Source organism: Mytilus edulis, chromosome 8 (assembly GCF_963676685.1).
Source record: "Mytilus edulis chromosome 8, xbMytEdul2.2, whole genome shotgun sequence".
NCBI classification, from domain to species: Eukaryota; Metazoa; Mollusca; class Bivalvia; order Mytilida; family Mytilidae; genus Mytilus; species Mytilus edulis.
This window is the reverse complement of record NC_092351.1, coordinates 45,070,342-45,097,216: the sequence shown is the minus strand read 5'-3', so window position 1 is coordinate 45,097,216 and position 26,875 is coordinate 45,070,342. Positions and strand designations below refer to the sequence as shown.

The following is a 26,875-nucleotide window of genomic DNA, read 5'->3' as shown; positions in this document are numbered from 1 at the left end:
CTTAAATGAAACCGGGAAACTCATTTCAAATTTATACACAGTTGGAAAGCAGGTCACGGTTTGACCCCAAGTTTATCAGCAACAATAGAGTCACGTGACCGTGAAAATTCAGTAAAAAAACGGATGAGATTTAAATGAAAAGTAGTGCAATATATCGACAGCAATATCATATCATATTAAAACACAACACTGTGGATCGTTCATTTCTTGCATTTTAAGATTTTTTCTGTTAAATGAATAAAGCACACTTCGCTTTTAGAAGTAACTACATGCTGTCTATAATATACGTATGCAGCAACACCAATAACAACTAGAATTGCCATTGCAAGCAATAGCGGATGTCACCCTGGTCCGCCAATTGCCACTAAGTGGCAGCCATTTCGAAACTTTTAACATTGAATTAACTTAATTCACTTTACAATACATCATTTTGCGAATTTTCCGAAAATTTAAAAGCATTTTGAAAATTTGGATGTTTGTACTGTTTCTATGGCAACGGCCGCCATTTTGGAAATTCCAAAGATGGATTTCAAGTCTTCGCATGCCAAGTAACATTTCCACAAAGTTTTATTCATTTTGGAACACTTTCCGATTTTTCACATTATTTCTGTTTCCATGACAACGACAGCCATCTTGGAAATGCCAACCCCCGATTGCACATCTGCACATGGGGGTTAACATTATGGTACACTTCCATCATCATTGGTCCATGCAATTCCGAGAAATAGTCTGGACAAAAAAGTGTGGAACAATAAAGAAAAAAAAAAGAATCGTACAATAACAATATGTCACCCGACCTCCGTCAGGGTGACATAATAAACATGTACGCGACAGTTATACTCTTGCAACTACCCGAAGCTGTGAACATCCTGATCAGCACTAAGCACTAAGTGATTAAAGCATTATTTTCGCTGTTTCTAGCATGCAGTGTTAGTCTTTCTTAGAAATGCGTAAATACATTTCTGAGTTTCAGTGAAAGCTCTATAGTGTAACTATATAGTTCGAATATCACGATAGATTATATTTACCAAATCGTGTTTTGATTGCTTTGATAAGGTTTATACTATCCAACATTATAATGAACAAGAAAACTGTAATTAAAATTATCACACCACTGATACCCAAATAACGGACTGACGTTCGGTCATCAGTGGCTGAATTCAGCTTTCTAACGGAGGACGACAACTTCCGCTTTTCAACTCGTAATGATGTTTGAAGGTCAACTAATCTTTGTTGTATTTTCTCTTCTGTATTTAGAGCGTCAACAGAACATGGGCAGTAACATGTATTACCAACTGTAGTGTCTGTCCCTTGACTAGTATTATCTACGTCATCAGTTTCTGTTGTGACGCTATTTCCAGTGGTTTCCTGATTAGAGTTTGATTTTGTTGATCCGATTGTTGTATCAGGCAAAGGTTCGTCTGTTGTCACTGTTGATCCTTCCGATATCAAACTTTGACTTGATTCTGCAGTATCAGTGGTGATATTGTTGTCTAAGTCATCAATTTCTGTTGTGACGGTATTTCCAGTTATTTCCTGATTAGTGTTTGATTGTGTTGATTTGATTGTTGTATCAGGCAAAGCTTCGTCTGTTGTCACTGTTGATCCTTCTGGTATCAAACTTTGAGTTGATTCTGCAATATCAGTAGTGATCGTGTTTTCCATGTTACCAGTTTCTGTTGTGACGCTATTTCCTGTTGTTTTTGTAGAGTCTTTTCCATTAGTATTTGTAACGGTAAAATCTATTTTTTCTGTTGTCTCTGTAGTTGAAGTTTCCGGTATCTGAACCATGGTTGTCGTGGTTTCTCTGGCTGATGTGAAGGTCATTGCCTCAGCTGTTGGGGTTCCTGGTTCAGCTGTTGAGGTCATAGGCTCAGCTGTTGAGGTCATAGGCTCAGCTGTTGAGGTTCCTGGTTCAGCTGTTGAGGTTCTTGGTTCAGCTGTTGAGGTTCCTGGTTCAGCTGTTGAGGCCATAGGCTCAGCTGTTGAGGTTCTTGGTTCAGCTGTTGAGGTCATAGGCTCAGCTGTTGAGGTTCCTGGTTCAGCTGTTGAGGTCATAGGCTCAGCTGTTGATGTTCCTGGTTCAGCTGTTGAGGTCATAGGCTCAGCTGTTGAGGTTCCTGGTTCAGCGGTTGAGGTCATAGGCTCAGCTGTTGAAGTTCCTGGTTCAGCTGTTGAGGTCATAGGCTCAGCTGTTGAGGTCATGGGCTCAGCTGTTGACGTATCAGTAATTGTTGTAGTATATGCTACAATATAAAGGTTAAGCAAAACATTTTTTATGGTATATTATATAAACGTATAAAATGACAGTCTTCAGTAATGACAACTTTACACTGTTGGACTTATGATCGGTTCTGTTCATTGGCCACGGAAAGGATAAGTCACGGTTTTTAAATATCAGAGAGATCAAAGACGTTGCGATTAACCTGTTTAACTTTTTGAATGTTTCCTTGTTGTTTTCGAGCATATATAGTGGCAAATATAGTTTCATTCATGTATGGCAGAGGGAAAACCAACTGTACACAATGGATTAATATTTAATTTTATAATTGTATATGTTCTGAAATTGGTTTTGGCGACGGTAGCTGGTAATTATTGTATGTCACTTGAAAAGAGGACAAGATGTATATAAATATATACAGATTTCAAATTTAGCCTGTCTGCGTACATTTGTTCTACACAGAACCTTGTCTAAAATAAATTTACGTACATTCCATTCATTGGATATTGCCCAAATCTGCAAATTTGTAGACAGATGTGCAATTTTATTGATAAGACTGTTAATTTATATGAAGAAAACTTGCTGATATATTGCATAATAAAAATATTTAAACAAATATCAAACATTTATGTTTTAGAATTACTTTTTTCACCTAAGCCATTTAAGAGAAGATAACTCTTTCAGTAACAAATTTATACTGGACTGAGGGATTTTTAAAATTTTTACTTATAGCAAGAAAACGAGTTCGGGGACACCATTTTTTCCTTTTTATTTTCTTAAAACATACAAGTGAAACTGCGAGCTACTGCTCACTGATGATACCCCCGCCGCAAGTGGATAATATTAATAGTGTAAAAATATGCAAGTGTTCGGTAAACAGGAAGTTATCGAGTGATGAATCTGAAAACGCATCACACGGTATAGCTGACTTATAAAAATCCTGAAACCAAATTTCAGAAATCCTTGTATTGTAGTTCCTGAGAAAAATGTGACGAAAATTTTTAACTTGGTTATCATGTGTAAAATCATACAAGTGTTCGGTAAACAGGAAGTTGTCGAGTGATGAATCTGAAAACGCATCACACGGTATAGCTGACTTATATAAATCCTGAAACCAAATTTCAGAAATCCTTGTATTGTAGTTCCTGAGAAAAATGTGACGAAAATTTTCAACTTGGTTATCATGTGTAAAATCATACAAGTGTTCGGTAAACAGGAAGTTGTCGAGTGATGAATCTGAAAACGCATCACACGGTATAGCTGACTTATATAAATCCTGAAACCAAATTTCAGAAATCCTTGTATTGTAGTTCCTGAGAAAAATGTGACGAAAATTTTCAACTTGGCTATCATGTGTAAAATCAGACAAGTGTTCGGTAAACAGGAAGTTGTCAAGTGATGAATCTGAAAACGCATCACACGGTATGGCTGACATATATAAATGTTGACACCAAATTACAGAAAGGGTGGATGTGTAGTTCCTGAGAAAAATGTGACGAAAGTTTCATGGGACGGACTGACTGACGGACGGACTGATGGACGGACTGATGGACGGACAGACAGAGGTAAAACAGTATACCCCCCCGTTTTTAAAGCGGGGGTATAAATATATAAATGTTGATACCAAATTACAGAAAGGGTGGATGTGTAGTTCCTGAGAAAAATGTGACGAAAGCTTCATGGGACGGACTGACTGACGGACGGACGGACGGACGGACTGATGGACGGACTGATGGACGAACAGACAGAGGTAAAACAGTATACCCCCCTTTTTTAAAGCGGGGGTATAATAATAAAACCTATCTTCTCACAATTTATTTCCAATTTCTATCTCATAGATTTTTTTTATGAACAAAAATGTGTTTTTTCATGATCATTCTAAGCAAATTTAGATAATGTTAGATAACGATTCATAGCTTCAAAACTAGCACGGTGACCCATCCTTTTTTTATATTTTTGAAAAGAGCATAGTTAAACCTTCATTTTGGCAAAGTATAAGAAAATTCTATCACAAGAACATATACCTATGATCTACCTTAAACAATTTTGTGACGCAAGATTCGTCCGGCAGACGATAGTTCGAATGGCAGAGTTTATTTTTTTAGTGGAAGCTGGAGGATTTAATTCTACACATGAACATTTATTTTCAATCATTGCGAGAACCGATCTATTATTATTAATACTGCAATTCTGTCCATATATTATTTCTTCTTGTACAAGTTTTGTTCAAGACCGTACGGTTTACTATAGTTAACAACTTCTATGTCATTTGGTCTCTAAGGGAAAATTGTCTCAATGGCAATCACAACACAAGTTCTTATCTTTATATTTACTGCCATTTCCAGCATTTTGTGGATGAGATGTATTTTTAAAGATTATCGTTTTTGCTCGTTACAATATCCGGAGGTTTTTTTCATATCTCCAGCGCATTTCCGAAATACTAATTCCCAAATGTAAATTTGGTCGTCCCCTCATTCTTTTAACACCATGAGCACACATGTTTGTCTTGAAAATGCATACATTTATCTTCATTGAATTAGACTTGACATCTATTTCAATCTATAGTTATATAGTTTTTGACAATTGATTTTAAATAATTGATTTTAGCTCTTTTTAAATCATCATCAATGAGATATACGATCATATACCTATAGAAAAGCGATGTAATTATGCAAAATTTCTATCCAGACATCTTATCACTAATCAAACGATTCATGCTTTCTTCCTTTTTATCTTTCCTTTTCCACATGACCAATTTTTCTTTCAACAAAATCGAATACTCAAGTACCATATCTATAATACTAAAATTACGAGGTCCAATTTGTCAGCCGTCACTCATCACGTAAAAACGACGAACCAAAGAATTCAACTTTATATACAACTAATATAGTACAAAGGTGTAGATTAAAAATTACACCACTCAAGGCCCTTTTGTTTTCCACGTAATTAATATTGCCAATAATTAGTAAGTTCCGGGTCGAGTCCGATACCGATACCAATAGTATAATCACCTGTTACCTATTACCTTATCTGTACGTTCCGCATCTGACAGGCGCACCACCAAACGGTGTATTCAGGATTAATATGCTATATACACGGGTCATAATCACAGGGTTGACATTACTAAATTGTCAAATTGTTACCTATTGTAGTATTTTAATTCGTAAGACTTTCTAAGATAACAATACGAATACTAAAAATCTGGACTAAAAATAAGTTTCAATTTGTTAGCGGGCATGACGTAAAACAGCGAATCAAAGAATTCAACTTTATTTATAACTAATATAGGACAATGCTGTTGATTAAAAAATACTCCATTCCAGGACCTTTTGTTTTCCAAATAATTAATATTACCAATAATTGATAAGTTCCAGTTCGACGGGTTCAAACAGAAAGATTTGAAAGCAGAGAAAATTGTGTATCTTATAATCGGCATGACTTTATCAGATGACAGCACTAATACTAAAATAAGGCTTGCGCATAGTTATATACTTTAATTCAGTCACGGACCCGCGATATCACGGGTGTGTTCTAGTTCAATAAATAAAGATAAATCTGAAGTAACCCACATTTTTATTGTTATTTCCGGTAATTCGTTAGCATTAATTAACATACACTATAACAATATATCATTTTACCAGACCACGGTTTGCGGAAGTAGTCAAGAAGACAATATTATGTTTTTCAGGGGTTGACAGGATACACGTGATCGTTGTTAGTTTCAACTTCAATATTATTATGCAAGCAGATGTAATAAACAATGATTTCATACATTATTTATTTTTGTTTACACTCTATATAGGGCTTTATTTATGATCTTATTCCAGAGTGCACAATTCTTATTCTACATATTTCACCTTTATCAAAATTAGGAAATCTGTTTGGTCGTCCCATTTTGTTGTAGGGATGTTTAGATTAAGTGTCGAGTTAATATGTATATTATTTTGTGTTGTCTGCGAGAAACAAATCATTTTTCTGATCTAGTAACTAAATTCAAAACCAATATAGATAATGTTAACATATATATTTTATTGAACTGTGTAAATTAATCGGAATGCGAATGACAACATGCACCTACAATTCTTTTGTGTGTTTCCCGTTTCGGTAACACATGACATTTGCGCGGGAACTTCTTACATAAACATCGTTTTTGGATTATTGAAACATGTGATTTTTGGAGGTAATGTGATATTATTTATTATTCAATAGTACATAATTTTACGTCAGGTTTGTACACATTAAGTCTCTGGTCAGTGGCGGATCTAGGGGAGGAGGGATTCCGGAGGTTGAACCTCCCTTTTTTGTTGACGATCAATTCATTTGGATAGGGATATCAGTTGGAACTGACCCTCTGACCCTTTATCCTGGGTTAGGATCCCCTTTTAAAAATGGCTGGATCTGTCTCAGCTAGTCAAGTCAGAACCGAAACACATTAATGGCAGATCTAGCCATTTTGAAAGGGGGGTCCAACCATGTCCCCTTTCAAATGCATTTAATTAAACCCACCAAAAGGGGCGATTCCAACCGGGAACCCTCCTGCTGGATCCGCCACTGCACACTACTCGGACCTATGTTATTTAGTTAGTGATGCGAAAAAACTCAATTTACATTAGGTCCCCCTTTTTGAAAAATTACTATATCCGCCTCTGCTTATCCTGGGTGAGGCCCCCCTTTTAAAAAATGGTTGGATCTGTCTCAGTTACTCTAATCTAAACTGAAACACATCAGTGGCGGATCCAGCCATTTTGCGAAAAGGGGGGGTCCAACCATGTGCCCATTCAAATGCATTGATCACCCCAAAAAAGGGGCGGTTCCAACTGAAAACCCTCCCCTGGATCAGCCACTGCACATTACTTGGACCTATGTTAGTTCGTTACATGTAATTACTTAAGTGATGCGAAAACAACTCAATTTACCAATAAACTTCCTTATTAAAGAAACTTATATAAAAGTAAACATGTTCATTATATTTTGCTGTGTGAAATTGCTTATGCGGGAAAGAACCATTACAACCCGACCATAGAGGAGACAACAGCGGAAGGCCACCAATGGGTCTTCAATGCAGCGAGAAGCTCCCACACCTGGAGGCGTCACAACAAACCCGTTCTAGAAATAATTTGTGAATGAAATTGGTAAATACAGTTATTCTTGACCTTCATACAATTTAAGGGCATTTCCAAAAAGTCTAAATATAATGCTTTATGCATCTGAAAAGGGTTGAAAATAACACTGGAAAATCATCGTTTTTCCTCTAGCATAGTTTGTACGTGCAGTATAGGTGTATTTTAAAGACACAACAGTGAAGCCGCCGTATAATACTTCAATCGAACCGATTTACTTTTTGAAGTTTAATTACTATACTATATAAAAATATTAATTTTCGCAAACCATTTACATGTAGGTCACGGAAATTCCAAAATATGGCATCAGTAAGGAGAGTTGTACAAATAATGTAAATACACAGAACCCCCATCCAATTCATCTTTAACTAAAAGTATTCATCATTTTCTATTTTATATGTACTAACAATATTCCATTTTTCTATAATTTGGATTAAAATGTGCAAAAATCTGAGTTAGAATAGGTCGAATGCCCCAAATAAACATTCCCTGATTGGTTGAAGCACTGTGGTGCCGATGTAAAGCATAGCAAGCCTCGATATAAAGCACACGCTTTACAGGAATAATTAAGGAGAGTTTTACAAATAATGTGAATACACAGACCCTCAATCCAATTTATGTATTGCTAAAAATAATCAAGTGTTCATCATTTTCTGTTTTAATTCTGCTAACAACATTCTATTTTTTCTATAATTCCATTTGAAATATGTGAAACCCCGCAATGAAAATAGGTGGCCTCAATGATGTAAAAGCAAACCAAAAATTTTTCGTTAATATGTTAACATCTTCAACTTCGACCCTGGGTTCAAAGGGTTAATAAACCGATTCACAAATAGAGATATCCTTTCGCTCAAGTGAAGTATACAGGCAACTTCGTTAACAAAAATATATACACACTTTATCAGTAATATATTGTCATGCTTCTGCATATCCAGGTTTTTTTGTATGCCGAACTTCAGTAAAATTCAATTCTATACAAACTTTATTACACAAAGCAATAGGAGTAAGAATATTTTTTGCGCCAATTTAACCGTGACCAGCATCATCGTCAGTATCAAAATCGTTTATCGTAATCATTGTGAAATTTCACTGACATAGGGTTTATTAATATAGAGTAATTTTGGTAAGTATGGCTTATTTATGTTAAAGTTCTCCAGATGTGCTTCTCTAGACATCTTTGACGGTCAGTTTAATCCCATTTATCTCAATATTATCCCCGATGACAGAAATGTCAACCCGACCTATTCGTGTCAAAAGTGAAAATCTAATCTTTTTGATGAACTAATTTCTTCTAAAAATAAACATGCATTATTTCTGTATTATTTGCATTTTTGATAACCAATCACATTTGCGTTGCATGATAATGGGTACTGTTTGAGCGAACTGTCTAGTGTACTGCAAGATCGATGCAAATTGTGACGTCAGTGAGTGATCACGTGACATTATTATTTGTAAACAAACCAGCTCCTCATGTAACACGTGTCTCAGTCTGAACTATACATTCAAAGTGCAATCAATCTTTCAATCGCTATTTTATGATATTTTTGTGTCTGTTTTTTGGTTTGCATATCAGTAGTCGAAGTAAACTCAAGGTTATATATAAAATTATTTGTCTCTTTTCATCTGTAGTACATGCGTTTGAGGTCCGGTTTAATTTGTACGCATGAAATCTCTAGTCTAAAATAGCTAGTGATAGAACCTTGACCAGATAAGCAATTGTCTAGGGCCAAGTAAGGAAGGTGAAAAAAAAACAGTGTTGGTACTATTACGCAGAACCATAAACAGATGCATAGACAGACCCAGGGGGTGGCAGTGGCTGATCCAGAACTTTTCATAAGGTGGGGCCCACTCCAGTCATGCTTCAGTGATTCCCTATATAATCAACAAAATTTTTCCAACGAAAAGGGGGGGGGGAGGGGTCTGCCCCCTAGATCCTCCTATTGGTGGGAAAAATTAAGGTGATTATATAGGAAATCATCAAAGCTTGACAGGCGTGGGCAGCCCTTTGGAAAGTCAGAGGCCACCCCTTTATGAAAAGTGCTGAATTGCCACTGAGATTTGCCGGTTTTCTTTGTAAAGATACCTTAAAATATCAACAACTCTGACTGAGTACACAATTTGATTCATTTTAGCTCATTAGCTAGGCTCACTCGCTAAAAATATTCATTGCGGCTCACTGGCAAATATCTTACGATACTCATGTGTACAAAAACTGATAATCTATACATGTGTGTGAGGAGTAGTTAGCTTAAATATAGCTAAATTTGGAAAATTTGAAAATGACTTGGGGAATGAAGATGTAGTAAAGACCGAATATCAGTTTTGGTCTTATATATGTAGTACTTTAAAATTTTAGTCTTACATGTATATATGTACTGTTTCAGTGGCATTGGTAAATAGACACTGAAAAGTCTTGGATAACATTTAATAGTTTTGAATGTTTCTTCATCAGTTGACTTAAATTAGGTGGAGCCAGGAGGTGTGTTCTTATTTCCAACAGAAGAGCGCTCAACCTATATCAATTTGTGCATGAAGCAAATTGATAGTTGATAGATACTGAATGATTATACCCCAAAAAAGTTTAACCTGTGCATACTTAAAATACGATTAAAAAAAACATGTCTTTTACAGGACTTCTGATCCAACCATGTAGTATGGCATTTTATTGAGATATGGTTTTGGTCAATGGATGTTCATGAAGAACCTGCAGCCAGTACAAAGTATATCACTGGATTTAGCTCTTTGTCTAAGTGTATTATTTAAGTACTTTGCTTTGAGCTCAGTTCATTGTTATGCAATTCATTCTTTGTGAAATAAAGATTTGACAGACAACTCTCATGTACAAGGATTTGTCAAAGTAGTATCACCTCTTTCTTCAATGTAAGTAATAGGGAGATAAAAAGCATATATCGATTTGAACCAAACCATTATATGTCCTTTGACCAAATTTTATAAAAAGAACAAATTAACCCGACAATGCTACTCCCGCTACTAGCAATATGATGCTAGGTTGTTTTAATACATCTGTACTGCCTACTGATGACTTGGTCCTGAGTGTAAATGGTCATTCGATAATGTTTAAAAAAAATTATAAGGCCTATCTGGCCTAATTGATTTCTAAAACTATGTTTCATTGTACATGTTCAACATTTTTCATTCAATTGTTTATTTCTAATAAATTTGTGTGAATTTACATTGTAACAGTAAATGTTAAATACTACACTTTCATACCACAACAAATACTGTATTTGTGGTACATGTATCACTTATATTTGTATCTATATAACAAACAAAAATGAAAAGAGAATAATTTTGCAATACCTTTTGAATACTATAACTTTTTAGATATTTAGACATATTAAGACTTATTAAGTAGATGTTGATAATATCCACTTGACATGCTTGAAATTCTATTAGATTACTTTTGGAGCAGTTTTAAGTCTTTAAAGCATGCTCAAAAATGTTCTTTTGGTGAAATCATTTTCATATTTGTCAATTTTTTTTTTGCTTCGACCAGCTTTGGAGGAAATATTATCAAAGAATTGATAAAAATCAGCGCAGAAGTTTACTTCCTATCTCATCTAGCCCCATGCATATTGTCAGGCATTGTCATTACTAAAAACCAATAAATGTATTCTAATCTGAGGAACAATTCGACCTTTTAACAATTTAATTTACTAGTGATACTGACGATCTTCCACAAAGTAATATAAATAGAACCATACAAATAGTAAGCAAATACATATAAAAAAAAGATGTGGTATGATTGCCAATGAGATAATTCTCCACAAGAGACCAAAACGACAACCACTGAATTACAGGCTCCTTATATCATGTTCTCAAATCTAGATATCATCTCCCATTTACAAAAAAAACACATGAAAATATGAACCTAGAAAAATGTATTATGTGTTGCTCTCCTAGCTACAAAATGTATCCAAAATCAAAGATGTGGAACATATTCTATCATAATCATTTGGTAACTAATGCAATTAATGTCTCTTCCATGCCCGTCTTGAACATAAAAACTAAATAATAAATAAACAACACTCCTAATGCTCAGATTGTTTGTCATCGTGCAACACAACTAATAACACCATATAGGAAAAACATAGAACTTCTTTTGTCATAAGACACTGTCAAACATCCAACCATACTATCCACACTCATATGTGTCCACACTTGTTTAGAATGCAATAAAATTATTTATCTATTGCGCAAAGAAGAAAATTAAATTATTGATTAATTTATTACAAAGGTTTACGGTAACGGTTAAGTAGAAAATGATTTTCAATGTATTTATTTCATTCTGGATTGACTGAAAAATCCAATCGAGTAAGAGTTAATTCCCCTTCACTAGGTTTGCTTCCACGACAAGCAGTTATATGTAGCTTCCAAGTATTAGAGATGGATAGCATGCATTTTTTGAGAGGGCTTTATTAGTTCTCTTCTTGTTCAGTAAACAAGAAATAAAATTCAAATGATAGAAATCAAATAGTCGAAATAATTTAGTAAATGGATGTATTACTAGTACCAAGTTGACCAGCAATTGGGAGTTATACATGTATGTACACAAAAGTTACACCACAGCAAATAATAAAACAAAGAAATAATATCAATAATTAACTGTTTCACACAAGAAAAACGCTTAAATTTGGTTAAAATCCTGTTAGAGTTATACCGGTATAAGATCCCTGTCAGATCCTGTCAATGAAAACTTTCTTCAAAAAGTGTTTAAGTTCGAGAAAAAATCGAAAAGGCAACTGAATGAAAGTAAGATCTGCAGATCTACATCAATTTAAAAGACTCGTTATTCTTCAACTTTCATCCTAGAATATTTTTTATGTTCATTGAGCGATGCTCCGTTTTGAAACTGGTTACATGTAAGCGTCAATACATTAGTACAAATACAATAAATTAAGTGATTAAAAACCGAAGGATTATTGGTATTGTATTGTAAAATACTTACACAATAAATTTTCATTGCAGTCCTCTTCAAACATCCAGCTATTATCACTACCTTAAATACATAAAATACGTAGATTACCATAATAAGTTATTATAAGGGTGAACGTAGTAAAACATCAAGTAACCAAAAAAAAAAAAACGAACTCTGAGAAAAATTGAAAACGGTCAAATGTAGAATTGCAAAAATTGAAAACGGTCAAATGTAGAATTGCACAGCAAGATCAGCAAGACACATCAGATGAGTTACGCCAATTCATTGTTATAAATATCAAAAGCAGATAAAACTGCTTTTTTTTTTTTTTTTTTTTTTTTTTTATTTTTACTCTGGGTATTGCATGATAATTATGCATAGATATTGTAGATATAGAATGTTGCAAAGAATTGGTAAAGAATTCCGCTTAAACAGGTGCTATAGATAGCTTTTCACAGAAATATAAACTTTTTCTAAGTGTTGACGGACCGCACTAACATTTTCTGAAGAAAAACAGCAATAAAAACAGTATTAGCTTAAAATGTGTCAAGTGCGTGTACGGATTTGGTGCCAAAAATTAAATCACCGTATCCCTTCTTTGCCATATACAATAAGAAATGTATACTTTTTCTTTTCACATGGTCATCATTTAGCCCTTTATAAAGACAAGTACAAGCATCTATATTTGATTAGCATTATCGCCTTCTTTGGTAAAGTCATTCGTTTGTTTCAATGTGAAGCAAGATGATACAAATGTATCTTTATTTAATAAATTGCGTTATAATTTTCAAACGAAAAATTTCCTATTTTCCTAACTGTTTTTGTCAAGAACGATTATAACTAGCCTACCCTTTAAAAACAAGGAATTCATAAATTAAATAATAAAGTAATTGTCTACACGCCAAAACCTTACGAGACAAAGGGCGATAAATCTAAATGTAAATGACATTTTCATTTCTAACTATAAACATTTAAATGGGTTTATTTTATAATGTTCTCTATACAGCTGTAATAATATTCAATGAAGATAACACTTCTTATTTTCAATAATTAAGCTAATAAACACTAAAAGATTTATGATATTTGTTTTGTGGTTATCAGTCTTTGTTGTGGAATCGTTTACTAGTACATTAGAATGATAGAGAAGATTAAAACTGGGTGATTTTTTTCTCATAATTTGAGTTGCTTTCTCGTTGTCTCACTCCTCTTTTTAAATTACTAAGATTTTCTACCCTAAGAATGGATTACCCAAACTGTATTTAACAAATCTTTCAGAATAAAGGGGAAAAAATGCGCGTCAACTACGACTTGTTTAGCCTTTTTTTTTTTTAATAAAGCTTCACTGATGAGACTTTTGCTGACAAAACGCGCACCTGTCGTGAAAAGTTTAAATCCTTGTATCTGTGTTGAGTTTATTTTCCTTCATATCTGAATAACGACGAACAGTTCTGACCTCAACACTGAAAACGTGTCTTTCAGATATACCATCCTTGAATTATGCTCGATACTAAAGTCAAAATGCAACTTATATTCTAAAAGTGAGCATCAAATCCGACAAGGATCAAGATAGGTGAATGAATGGATCTGAATTTAACGACTATAGTGGCAATTACAAAATGCGTATCATTACGATAACTTGTGATATGAATACGAATCCTACTTTGTCACAAAACCAGATTTTTAACATGCTACATAGTTCTCAAATATAACAATTCACTCTTCGCGGTCAAATTATTTCTCACTCCGAGCTTATTATTCTTTCTCTGACTCTTAAATATCGGGTGCTTAGTGCCGAACCGGGTATATCAACTTTCAAGACTTTGGTTAAACTCGACCGGGGGTAGAACCTGGTATCCCTACCTCAAAATCACTAAAACAACACGTTAATTACTGATTAAAAAAACCATTAGTAGACAATACCGTTATACTATAGTATCATTTACAGCGCATCCCATTGAGTGTATAGCCAAATGTAATATCTTTGGTTAGCTTGCTTGTTAGCTGAACCGTGAAGTCATTGTTAGGTTAGGTAAACTACCCTACTTTGATAGACTAGTCCGACAGAAAACCAATCGATCTGTCTGTTGGACTATGCTACTTCAAAAGGAGGGTAGTATACCTGACCTAACAATGACTTCACGGTTCATCTAACAGGCAAGCTAACCAAAGATGTAACTTTTCGCTACTCACTCAATGGAATGCGCTGTAAAAAAACAACAAAGATAGCATTACCCATTGTTGCATTCAATGTAGTATAACATGGATCTTCGTCGATAACACCATCACAATCATTGTCAACGCCATCAACTATCTCTAAGCTCGGTATACAGTCCTGAAATCATAACTCAAGTATATAGCACTCAAAGCCTACACCGTGTTACTCGAACTCTTGTCAATACAAATTCATATGTATATACATTATCATAATAACGTTTTCGAATTTTTAGTCTTTAACGCTCTTTCCTTAAATTTTGGTTTTCCAACTGGTTTGATACGAGTGCACTATTAGGTATCGTGTAGACAAAACGCTCGTGGGGTTCTATTATTACACTAAAACATACATTCATACAAAAAAATATATAAAACAAAACAAGAAGCTGTCACAACGACAGCAAACCGGATTTATTAACATTTATTTGTGTCCTGGCAATATCACAAGAACCATTACTGATGAATGGTGCAAGTGAAAATCGTCAATATCAAATTTGACCTCAAATTTCAAAAGCTTTGGTTGAATGGTTCATGAGAAAATGCACGGACACGACCGGAAACTTCATTTTTCAAATTTTCAAGAACCATAACTCCTGAACGGTAAAAGTCAAAATCGTCATTATTGAACTTGACCGCCATTTCGTCATCAGTAACAACATATTAAAATTTGGAAAGCTTTGGTAGAACAGTTCATGCGTAAATGCATGGACACGACTGGAAACTCAATTTTTCAATCTTTCAAGAACCATAACTCCTGAACGGAAAAATTCAAAATCGCCATTATTGAACTTGACCTTCATTTAGTCGTCAGTAACAACATATTACCGTACATCCCCAAATCAATAACCGACATTTTTGTCACAAAAATCCTGTTAAAAAGTCTGAAAAAAATATTACTGATTGAAATTCCTGTGAAATAAAAAAAAATATACTCATATAAAATTAATACAATAGAATTTTAGATACCTGTACAATTTGCTGTATTAACATACCAGCAGCGTATGCGTAACTGTATCCAGGTAAATTTGAACCATCAGTTTTCTTTTCACTAAAGGCAAAAATATAGACAAACATATCTCTATTTGTAGTTAGGTTATGGACACCAATGCCAATTTCGTGGTACATAGCGTTTGGTAAAAGTGTCCCATCTAATGTAACTGCTTCAAAACTCTCGATACCAATACGTGAAACAAAACCAACAAAGAAAGTGGTACTTGCTTCAAATGGAGTTTCTGGAACTATAAACACACTATTTGATGTATACTGGTCCGTACTAGATATGACTAGATTGGAAGGATTTACATCCATATTTAAAGGCATATACACAGTCACTGATATTTCTTTTTCTGCAGAAATGTTTATTACACATGTCTGTAATGATATATCCTGAAAAAATTCATTAACATAAGAACCCGAATAGTTCAGTGTTAGGGAAATATTTATCCCACAGTTGAGTGAATTAATAGTAACGTGGTTTTTATTTCCTCTTGACATAATTGTAAGTTTAATACCAGGAAAAGGGGGGATGAGGTAGTGTTTCCCCCATGTTTGTGTATGTAACAATTGTTCTGCAACAAACCCTTTGTCTTCTGTATTACCACCACAGAAAACTGCTATAGGTTTATTAGCACTAATTCTACTTCCGGTAATGTCTTCCGTAAATGTAATTTGGTACGTTTGACGTTCCCACATTTGAAAAGACATCACTTCACCGTATCGATATATTCGAAAATCGCTTGAACTGAGAGTATGGTTGGCTGCAAGAGACAACTGGATTCTTACCCTGGTGTTGTTCATTGTACAAACAATCACACATTTACCATCTTTGCCTTTTAAATCCGTAACTGCGAAATAGTCAAAACCTATGGACTCTGCCGGGTATACAATAAAAGAACTTACTGCAATTTCAGTAGAAATATATTGGGCCACTACCACTATATCACTTGTTGACGTAATAATAATACCATGCGTTGCATGATAAGTCAAATCAGCCAACCCTATGACTTCATATTTTCTAGCTGAAAGTTGTTTGACATCTCCAGGGTTCAAGGTAAAGTCCGTTTTCCAACTTGAAAAACTACTTTCCACGTGAATGGTCGCCGGAAGTGCCGTTGCTGGTGTCAAAGTTATAGACACGTTACCCTCTATGTACAAGTCTTTGTCATTCATAAAAGCAAGGAAAAAATGTTTTCCAGCTGTACCCGCAGGGCCTAAAATTTTAACGTACGTGATAAAGAATAAAAAAAACATCATTTAGCAAATAGCATTTATAAAAAGACCAATTTAGCAAAAAATTGCTGTAGGTACTGCGAACATTATATATACTTCTTTTCAATTTGAAACAAGTAAGCAATACAATTATTCATGTCATTAACATTATTTAACTAGAGGCTCTAAAGAGCCTGTGTCGCTCACCTTGGTCTATGTGAATATTAAACAAAGGACGCAGATGGATTCATGACAAAATTGTGTTTTGGTGATGGTGATGTGTTTGTACATCTTACTATCTTACTTTACTGAACATTTTTGCTGCTTACAATTATCTCTATCTATAATGAACTTGGCCCAGTAGTTTAAGAGGAGAAGATTTTTGTAAAAGATAACAAAGATTTACGAAAAAAGGTTAAAAATTGACTATAAAGGGCAATAACTCCTAAAGGGGTCAACTGACCATTTCGGTCATGTTGACTTATTTGTAGATCTTACTTTGCCGACATTTATTGCCTTTTCAGGGCAGATAGATCTTGACCTGATAAACAATTTTACTTCATGTCAGACTTACTTTAAATGCTTTGGTTTTTGAGTTATAAGCCAAAAACTGAATTTTACCCCTATGTTCTATTTTTAGATGTGGCGGCCATCTTGGTTGGTTAACCGAGTCACGCCACACATTTTTTGAACTATATACCCAAATGATGATTGTGGCCAAGTTTGGTTTACTTTGGCCCAGTAGTTTCAGAGGAGAAGATTTTTTAAAAGAATACGAAAATTTTAGAAAAATGGTTAAAAATTTACTATAAAGGGCAATAACTCCTTAATGGGTCATCTGACAATTTTGGTCATGTTGACTTATTTGTAGATCTTACTTTGCTGAACATTATTGCTGTTTACAGTTTATCTCTATCTATAATAATATTCAAGATAATAAACAAAAACTTCAAAATTTCCTTAAAATTACTAATTCAGGGGCAGCAACCCAACAACCGGTTGTCCGATTTGTCGGAAAATTTCAGGGCAGATAGATCTTGACCTAATAGATTATTAAACCCCATGTCAGATTTGCTCTAAATGCTTTGGTTTTAGAGTTATAAGCCAAAATCTACATTTTACCCCTATGTTCTATTTTTAGCCATGGCGGCCATCGAGGTTGGTTGGCCGGGTCACCGGACACATATTTTGAACTAGATACCCCAATGATGATTGTGGCCAAGTTTGGATTAATTTGGCCCAGTAGTTTCAGAGGAGAAGATTTTTGTAAAAGATTACTAAGATTTACGAAAAATGGTTAAAAATTGACTACAAAGGGCAATAACTCCTAAAGTGGTCAATTGACCATTTCGGTCATGTTGACTTATTTGTAAATCTTACTTTGTTGAACATTATTGCTGTTTACAGTTTATCTCTATCTATAATAATATTCAAGATAATAAGCAAAAACTGCAAAATTTCCATAAAATAACTAATTCAGGGGCAGCAACCCAACAACGGGTTGTCCGATTTGTCTGAAAATTTTAGGGCAGATAGATATTGACCTGATCAACAATTTTACCCTGTCAGATTTGCTCTAAATGCTTTGGTTTTTGAGTTATAAGCCAAAAACTGCAGTTTACCCCTATGTTCTATTTTTAGCCATGTCGGCCATCTTGGTTGGTTGGCCGGGTCACCGCACACATTTTTTAAACTAGATACCCCAATAACAATTGTAGCCAAGTTTGGTTTAATTTGGCCCAGTAGTTTCAGAGGAGAAGATTTTTGTAAAAGTTTACGACGACGGACGACGACGACGGACGACGACGGACGACGGACGCAAAGTGATGGGAAAAGCTCACTTGGCCCTTCGGGCCAGGTGAGCTAAAAAGGGATTTACTTTACAGGGTACTTGAGAACAACACAAATTGTATTGAAACATGAACATATAAGTGAACAATTGAGTGAAAATAGTTTTAGATCACAAACAGGTTTTTATAGTTGCAATACTTAGATATAGGAAGATGTGGTGTGAGTGCCAATGAGACAACTCTCCATCCAAATAACAATTTATAAAAATAAACCGTTATAGGTCAATGTACGGCCTTCAACACGGAGCCTTGGCTCACACCGAACAACAAGCTATAAAGGGCCCCAAAATTACCAGTGTAAAACCATTCAAACGGAAAAACCAACGGTCTAATCTATATAAAAAACGAGAAACACGTATAAATTACATAAACAAACGACAACTGCTGTACATCAGATTCCTGACTTAGGACAGGTGCAAACCTTTGAAGCGGGATTAAACGTTTTAATGGTACCAAACCTTCTCCCTTTTTCTTAAACAATAGTATAACATCACAACATAGAAAAACACACGATAAAATATTAATAGGAAGGCTTAACTCAATCAAAAAAGGAAAATTAACACACTATGAACGAATAAATTTGATCTGCAATATTGTTTGTCCCCTTTAACTTAAATATACAACAGAGCTTCTATTTTTATCAAGCATAAAATTGAGAATGGAAATTCGGAAATTATCAAAGAGACAACAACCCGACCAAAGAGCAGAAAACAGCTGAAGATCACCAATGGGTCTAACTCTTAACATTTAAATGAACTGAAAATTAAAAAAAAAAAAAACATATAAGACATGAACATTGTGGGGAATAATTGTTTTTAATGTGCATTATCTCTATTCGTTTGAATTGTTTTACGTTTGTCACTTCGAGGCCCTGTATAGATTACAATGCGGCATGGGATTTGCTTATTAATGAAGATCGCAGGGTGACATATTGTTGTTAGCTTCTATGTAATTTGTTCTCGAGATGACTGTTGTCTCATATGCTTTGATAACACGTCCTATAATTTTGATATCACTGTGCCACTTTTTGTATGTTCCAGTCCTGGTATTTATTGCATTTAGTTCATAAATCAGGCCGTTGGTTTACTATTTACATTTTGACAAGTGGAGTTCCTTTATCGATTACTATTCGCGGGGGATTTTTCTCATTGTTGAAGGTCGTATAGCATATGGTATATCTGGTGGATAGTCGACTCGTTGTCAATAATACCATACGTATATTTTCTTATATTTCTATAAAAAAAAAGTATGTTTATCATTTCCACTGCGCTACCACATAACATGGATCTGCCAATGAAATGATTGTATTACACATTGACTTACCTGTTTTTGAAGTATATGGAGCAGCACAATCCAAGCTAGGATCTGAAGTTTAAAAAATATCAATAAGACACCGTATTATCACCTGAAGAAGAAAATGTATTATCATTTGAATTTGGGGACGACCATTTGATATTCTGGGAGGGGGAGGGGGAGGAGGATTTTGAAAATAGATAACTCAGCCATGATAATTACAAAAATAAATGGTTTGTTCTGTGGTAGTTTGAAAATAAATTACCTGACTGGCAATGTATTGAAAATAAATAACTCAGCAGGTCTAATCGAAAGTATGAGATGGCACCAGATTCTTCGTAAATTCATCTTTTCCCCCAAAAAAATCGCGAAACACTTCCCAAATGTTTTTAATAATAAAAGTATAAATATTATTTAAATTCACTTGATATGTCTGAAGTAGAATTCATATTATGACTTGACGTAGACATCGTATTATAACTTGAGATATAATATATCGTAATATTATTAATTCGTATATTTTAACAAATTTGATTCGTTTAGGGATAGTCACATGTTAAACTATATTTTCGAAGGTAGAGAGAAAACGGCGGATAGCAAAACGCATATTGACCTGCAAAAAGCATATTGCACGGTTATTTATAGAATATCTAAAAACCAATATACTTTGTGACGTCATGTAATGAATTTCAAGATATTGTTTAACGTTTTGAAACACATGATATCTGTGATCGACTATTTGACGAAAAAAAAATCTTCAAATACATTAGATGTCCAAAAAAAAAGTAAATGAAATAACAACTAATATGTTGTTATTGTCAAGGAGACAATGTTATATCTATAAAATTCCAACAAACCTAAATGACGATTTTGATACAAATATGGTCAGAAATTAATAATATAACAAATATAGCCTTTGTATGAGGTCAATACAGGATATATCGACCCAAAGACGTATATCGACCTCGGACTTCGTCCTCAGTCAATATACTTCTTTCAGGTCAATATATCCTTGTATCGACCTCATACAAAGGCTATATTTGTATATTATGATCTGAGGTAGACATCGTATTATGACTTGAGGTAGATATCGTATCATCACTTGAGGCACATATCGTTTTATCAATTCAGGTAGATATCTTATTATCAATTGAGGTATAGATCGTATTATGACTTCAGGTTGATATCGTATTATTGCTTAAAGTATATACTGTTTTATCACCTGAAGTAGAAATCGTATTATGGTTTGAGGTAGACATCGTATTATGACTTGAGGTAGATATCGCATAATATTATTAATTCGTATGTTTTAACAAATTTGATTCGTTTAGGGATAGTCACATGTTAAACTATATGTTTGAAGGTACAGAGAAAACGGCGGATAGCAAAAAGCATATTGCACGGTTATTTTAAGAATTTCAGGATATCATAAAAACGTTTTGAAACAAATGATATCTGTCATCGATTATTTGACGAAAAAAAATCTTCAAATACATAAGATGTCAAAACAAACAAAAAAAAAGCAAATGAAACAACAACTAATATTTTGTTATTGTCAAGGAGACAATATGATATCTATAAAATTCGAACAAAATCAAATGACGATTTTGATACAAATTTGGTCGGAAATTAATAATATAACAAATATAGCCTTTGTATGAGGTCAATACAGGCTATATCGACCCAAAGAAGTATATCGACCTCGGACTTCGTCCTCAGTCAACATACTTCTTTCAGGTCAATATATCCTTGTATCGACCTCATTCAAAGGCTATATTTGTATAATATCTCGAGATTCATATCGTATTATCAACTGAGATAGATATCGTATTATAATTTGAGGTAGATATCGTATTATCATTTGAGGTATATATCGTATTATGACTTGAGGTAGATATTGTATTATCTCTTAAGGTAGATATCGTATTATTATTTGAGGTAGACATCCTATTAGAGGTAACCGGTGAGATCACGAACCGACGAATAACGACGAACGAACGTATTGGGAGCAGTGATTTTCATATTGGGTAAAGCTGATTAAAATCGAATGATCGACTAAAATATTCCTTGAATCCTCACAAAGTTTCCTTTATTAGAAACCAATGATAAAATACGAGCTTTCAAGTATAAGAATGGATATATAAGACTATGTATTTTCAACTTATATACCGGAAATGCCTATGTACGGACTAAAACGAAACAGTATGTATAAATGTATACCTGAGGTGATCACCTTCTTCACTTTTGCAATTCAATTCAATTCAATATTTTATTTAAGTCTCATCTCTCAATAATATATAATACAACATTACATTAAATGTAAAAATATATAAATATAAAAAGAGAGCCATTCTGTACAGAATTACAAGAGACTATAACATTAAAAATTATATAAAGAATGCATCTGTTATAAAACATATTGACATTAACATTATTTACAGTATAAAACATTTCTACGTCTATCTAAAATAAGATTACAGGCTTTGGCACAGCTACGAATCATATTATTATCTGTAAATAAAAACACTAATTTCTGTTTATCATCATAAGACATAAAATCACTATTAAAATGTGTTGCTTCATCAAATAATTTTTTTTCTAAAATCATCATACAAAGGACACGATAAAATAACATGGGCTTCATCTTCTAAAATATTCATACAATTATCACAGACTCGATCTTTTAAAATTAATTTTTCAAATCTACCCGTTTCTATTCTTAGTGGTGCTACACCAAAGATTGCATGATAGCATGATTTAATCATGAGGACAATCTTTTAAATACCACGGTGCATTCGATAGAAAAACATATAGAAGATATTGAATATATATTTGTTCAAAAATAAACATTTAAACTGGTAGGGACCGACAATTTAACTTGAAAGTTTATTTTATGCGGCGCGACAAATTTTTTTTTCTTCAAATTTACATTATTTTTTGTGGTAATTATTCAAGATTTCTTTCTTCCTTACCTTGCCAGATTTATTGTTTTCTCAATATTCAGAATCAAATATATTATTTCCGAAAGAAACATGCCCCCACCCCCTCTTCATGTTAAATGGTCGGTCCGGGACAAATGATTTTTTTTTTATTTATTGCAAATTTCTTGCAAGGGACTGTAAGGGACTGTTCCTTACAAAAATTTTGCAACAAATAATAAAATAATCATTTGACTCCAACTCCACCCCCATTTTTTCCCGTCTTTTTCTTATATATTATTTTATATCACAGTTATAGCGAATATCGATCATCTGTCTTTAAGTAGAGTATAAGAGCAACCATTTGATTCTGAGGGGACCGCCCTGGTAGATTTGGTCAATCGGATTATTTATTTTAGAAAAAAAATTCAACTGCTACACGCAAGATTATGTATTACACATGTATCATTTTACTGTATAATAGAATTTGGAGGCCAGTTTTTTTTAGGTGAAAGTAAGCATAGTTATTTTTTTCCCTCGCCAATCAAATTTTCAAAATCTGACAGCTCCGAACCTAGAATCAAAGGGTCGTCCCCTAACCCCCATTTAGTATGCGGTATTGCTAGTATTATTTCAGATATTTGATCCGGTGAAATAGAATAGTACGCCGAAAAAAAAATTGGAACTTAATACGCTGGAATTATACAGTTATATCATTATATCTTATTTGGTTATTCATCGTTCATTCTGCGAAAGAACACATAGTATATATGAAGTTTTCTGTTAAGTATTCGGTATTCGTTTTTTTCTTTCCCCCCTAAGTACAAAGAGTATAATAATCCCCCTTTTTTGTTATTTATTCTAAACAATAATCCGGATTTATACAAATTTTCAGTTAATTTTTTCTTAAGCTTTGCATTTATGCACCCAAGGAGGGGTCACTTCCTATATAAAAGTATATACAGATGTTCCGTTAGAATTGGTAATTTTTCAACTTGTCTTGACTACATGACTGGGTATGAAATTTAAACCTTATTATATGACTATGCCAGTAATTTCAGGCTAATATATGACTAGGCAAAAACTATCAGGCAAATCTATGATTGGGGCAGAAATTTTGAACTAAGGGACCAGCTATTTAAATTGAAAATGGGGCTGGGGGAAGGGCATGTTCAAGGAAGAGCATGTTCAATTTTTCCGTCCGAAATTATTTTTGTCTCTTCCATTTCTAGCCATTTTTTTTTCATTCAGTCTCTTAAAATTTGGAATCAAATAAATTTCCATCCCCCCCCCCCCAAAAAAAAAACCAACCTTGTCCATGCAAGTAAAATGACCGGTCCCTAAACTAGTGTTTTGGTCACCATTTCAACGCGAAATGTGTGTACCATTTGGGAGAGTTTGGTACTGCATCCAATTAAAGTTGTTACTTGTTTTTAAAAGCTTAAAGTTTGCAGGTAGTTGTAAATTGTCAGATATCACTTTTCTATCAAAGGAGTCGTTATTTGCATACATGAACTGTTGTTCTTTTTCCTCTTCCAGCATGCTCATGCATTATTTAAACCAACAAGTAAATATAGTAATACAGATGACATCTCCATGGTGACAAATAAATAAAATTTACTAATTTAAAAGCAAATGTGATCTTCATTTTAAATTTACCTAAAACACAGACTGAATAAATATTCAATCTTGATTTGACGGTCAAAATTTACAACAAAATGTATTATAAATACATGTATTAGCATTGTTAACACAATGCTGTAAGTGATATGCTATATCTTCAGACAATCAGTCCTTTTAAAAAGAGCTGCACCCATATCTACATTTGATGCCATTTCCCATCTTGGATGACCTGTCCTGCCTTTTTATTTCAGCTTTTCTACAAATCAAACGGTCATTCCCTATTCTAGGTGCTGGCCAGAATCAGAATCAAAATATTTTTTTCTAAAAAAATATAAGCCCCCCTGATATCGTATTATCAATTGAGGTAGATATCGTATTACCATTTGAGGTAGGCATCGTATTACTCCTTCAGGTAGATATCGTATTATCAATTGAGGTAAATATCGTTTATTTCTTAATGTACATATCGTATTATCACATGAGGCAGACATCGTTTTATTACTTAATGTACATATCGTTTTATCACTTGAAATAGATATCGTGATTTCACCCGAAGAAGCCATCGTATTCTCACCTGAAGTAGGATACGTATTATGACCTGAGGTAGATTTCGTATTATCATTTGAAGTAGATATCGTATTATCACCTTTTAAAATTATTATTCGAGGTAGATATCGTATTATCAATTGAGCTAGACATATTAAACCAGGGATATCGTTACCATAAATTTCTTAAAACCTTTACTTAATTTTTCTATAGATATAAAGATTTGGTTTTGAAGTTTGGTTGTACCTGTAGAAAACTTATTTCAACGGGATAGCACATCCTCATTTTTACAGAAATGTTGTTAACCGTGCCCGGAAATTTAGAAATGATCCTTGTAAACGTATCGCTCCTTTAAATAAATTTATCATTAAAGGTTACCGATTCAACACTGTAATAAGATCATTGAATATTGTTTTTATTGGTATAAAAATTGATTTTATTATCAGTAAATTAAAAGCAAACTAAATATTACTAGTATGTTATATACATATACACATTCATGGATCTACAATCTGTCGATACTTGTTACTTGGCCTTACACAAGGTCATGTTTTTCTCTGACTGTTTATGACGTCTTTACACTAAATCCATTGGATGTTGGATGTGTACGGATTGATAATTTAGTCTTAGATGCATGATTTTTTTTATTAGTTGTTAGTGGCTTTGAACTAGCTGTCAGATAACTGTGAGTACTCTCAGATCTGTTCCTAGTGTCCTCTTGTTGTCGGGATGTACAAGTACCCGGCCACGTCCACTTGTATTTTTGTCCATCTGATGAGTTAAGCCTTTTTCAACTGATTTTTATAGCTCGTTCTTATGTTGTACTGTTATACCACTGTCCCAGGTTAGGGGGCGGGTTGGGATCCCGCTAACATGTTTAACCCCGACGCATTATTTATGTATGTGCCTGTCCCAAGTCAGGAGCCTGTAATTCAGTGTTTGTCGTTTGTTTATGTGTTACATATTTGTTTTTCGTTCATTTTTTTTTATATAAATGAGGCCGTTAGTTTTCTCGTTTGAATTGTTTTACATTGTCATATCGGGGTCTGTAGCTGACTATGCGATATGGGCTTTGCTCATTGTTGAAAGCCGTACGGTGACCTATAGTTGTTAATGTCTGTGTCATTTTGGTCTCTTGTGGACAGTTGTCTCATTGGCAATCATACCACATCTTCTTTTTTATATCGTATTATCATCTGAGGTAGAAATCTTATTATCACTTGAGGTAGATATCGTATTATCATTTGAGGTAGATATCGTATTATCATTTGAAGTAGGTACTAAACAGAAAACCAACACTAAATAGTATTTTATTTTCTGGAAAGGTGCAAAATTCACTATAGGTAATTTAAAATCTACTAATAAACAACAAAATGATACAGGACAATGCATTTTCCATTTAAGAAAAGGAAATTTGAAACTCCAAAGCACCGATGTCAAGTTTAAATGATAAATCAATCTAATGTAACAGGGTGCTGTTTGTTTTCTTCAAAATCATTGATTTTGTTTTGTTTCACCAAACATTTTCTAAACCGATTACTTACAACTTTAAAACATAATCAGTATCTTATAATAAAATTCTTATTCTTTTTAAGCAATAAGAATAGTGAATTCTTATCAATGAAATTTGGGGCAGTTTTTGACATGTTCTCACTTTCCGACTTGGTGAGATTATGATATAGCATTTCAAATGAAGGTTTCGTTTTGAAAAATCGGTAATTTTCCCCCTATTTATTACGTATGAGGCCGTTGGTCTCAGTGAATATTAGTTTTTCAAGAGTCGATACAACCACATATTTATCCTACAAAAAATAAAGTAATTGTATATGATAAAAAGTCTCAAGTGAGATATTCTATAAGTTACCTAAGGTGATGCAAACATCTTCATCGATGTATCCGTCACAGTCATTATCCTCGTAGTCACCTGGTACCATCGGCGTTTGAGT

General features: G+C 33.8%; 1 protein-coding gene across 1 annotated transcript; it reads right to left on the bottom strand.

The window, feature by feature from the left end:
* Positions 1 to 820: 820 nt before the first annotated feature.
* On the bottom strand, positions 821 to 26,875 carry LOC139485708 (uncharacterized). Its single transcript, XM_071270350.1, has 6 exons — positions 26,794 to 26,875; positions 19,873 to 19,914; positions 15,458 to 16,701; positions 14,513 to 14,612; positions 12,311 to 12,361; positions 821 to 2,246 (listed from the first exon to the last, which is right to left on the bottom strand). Exons 1-6 carry the CDS (start codon positions 26,861 to 26,863, stop codon positions 1,009 to 1,011), a joined length of 2,745 nt encoding a protein of 914 aa, XP_071126451.1. The 5' UTR covers positions 26,864 to 26,875; the 3' UTR covers positions 821 to 1,008.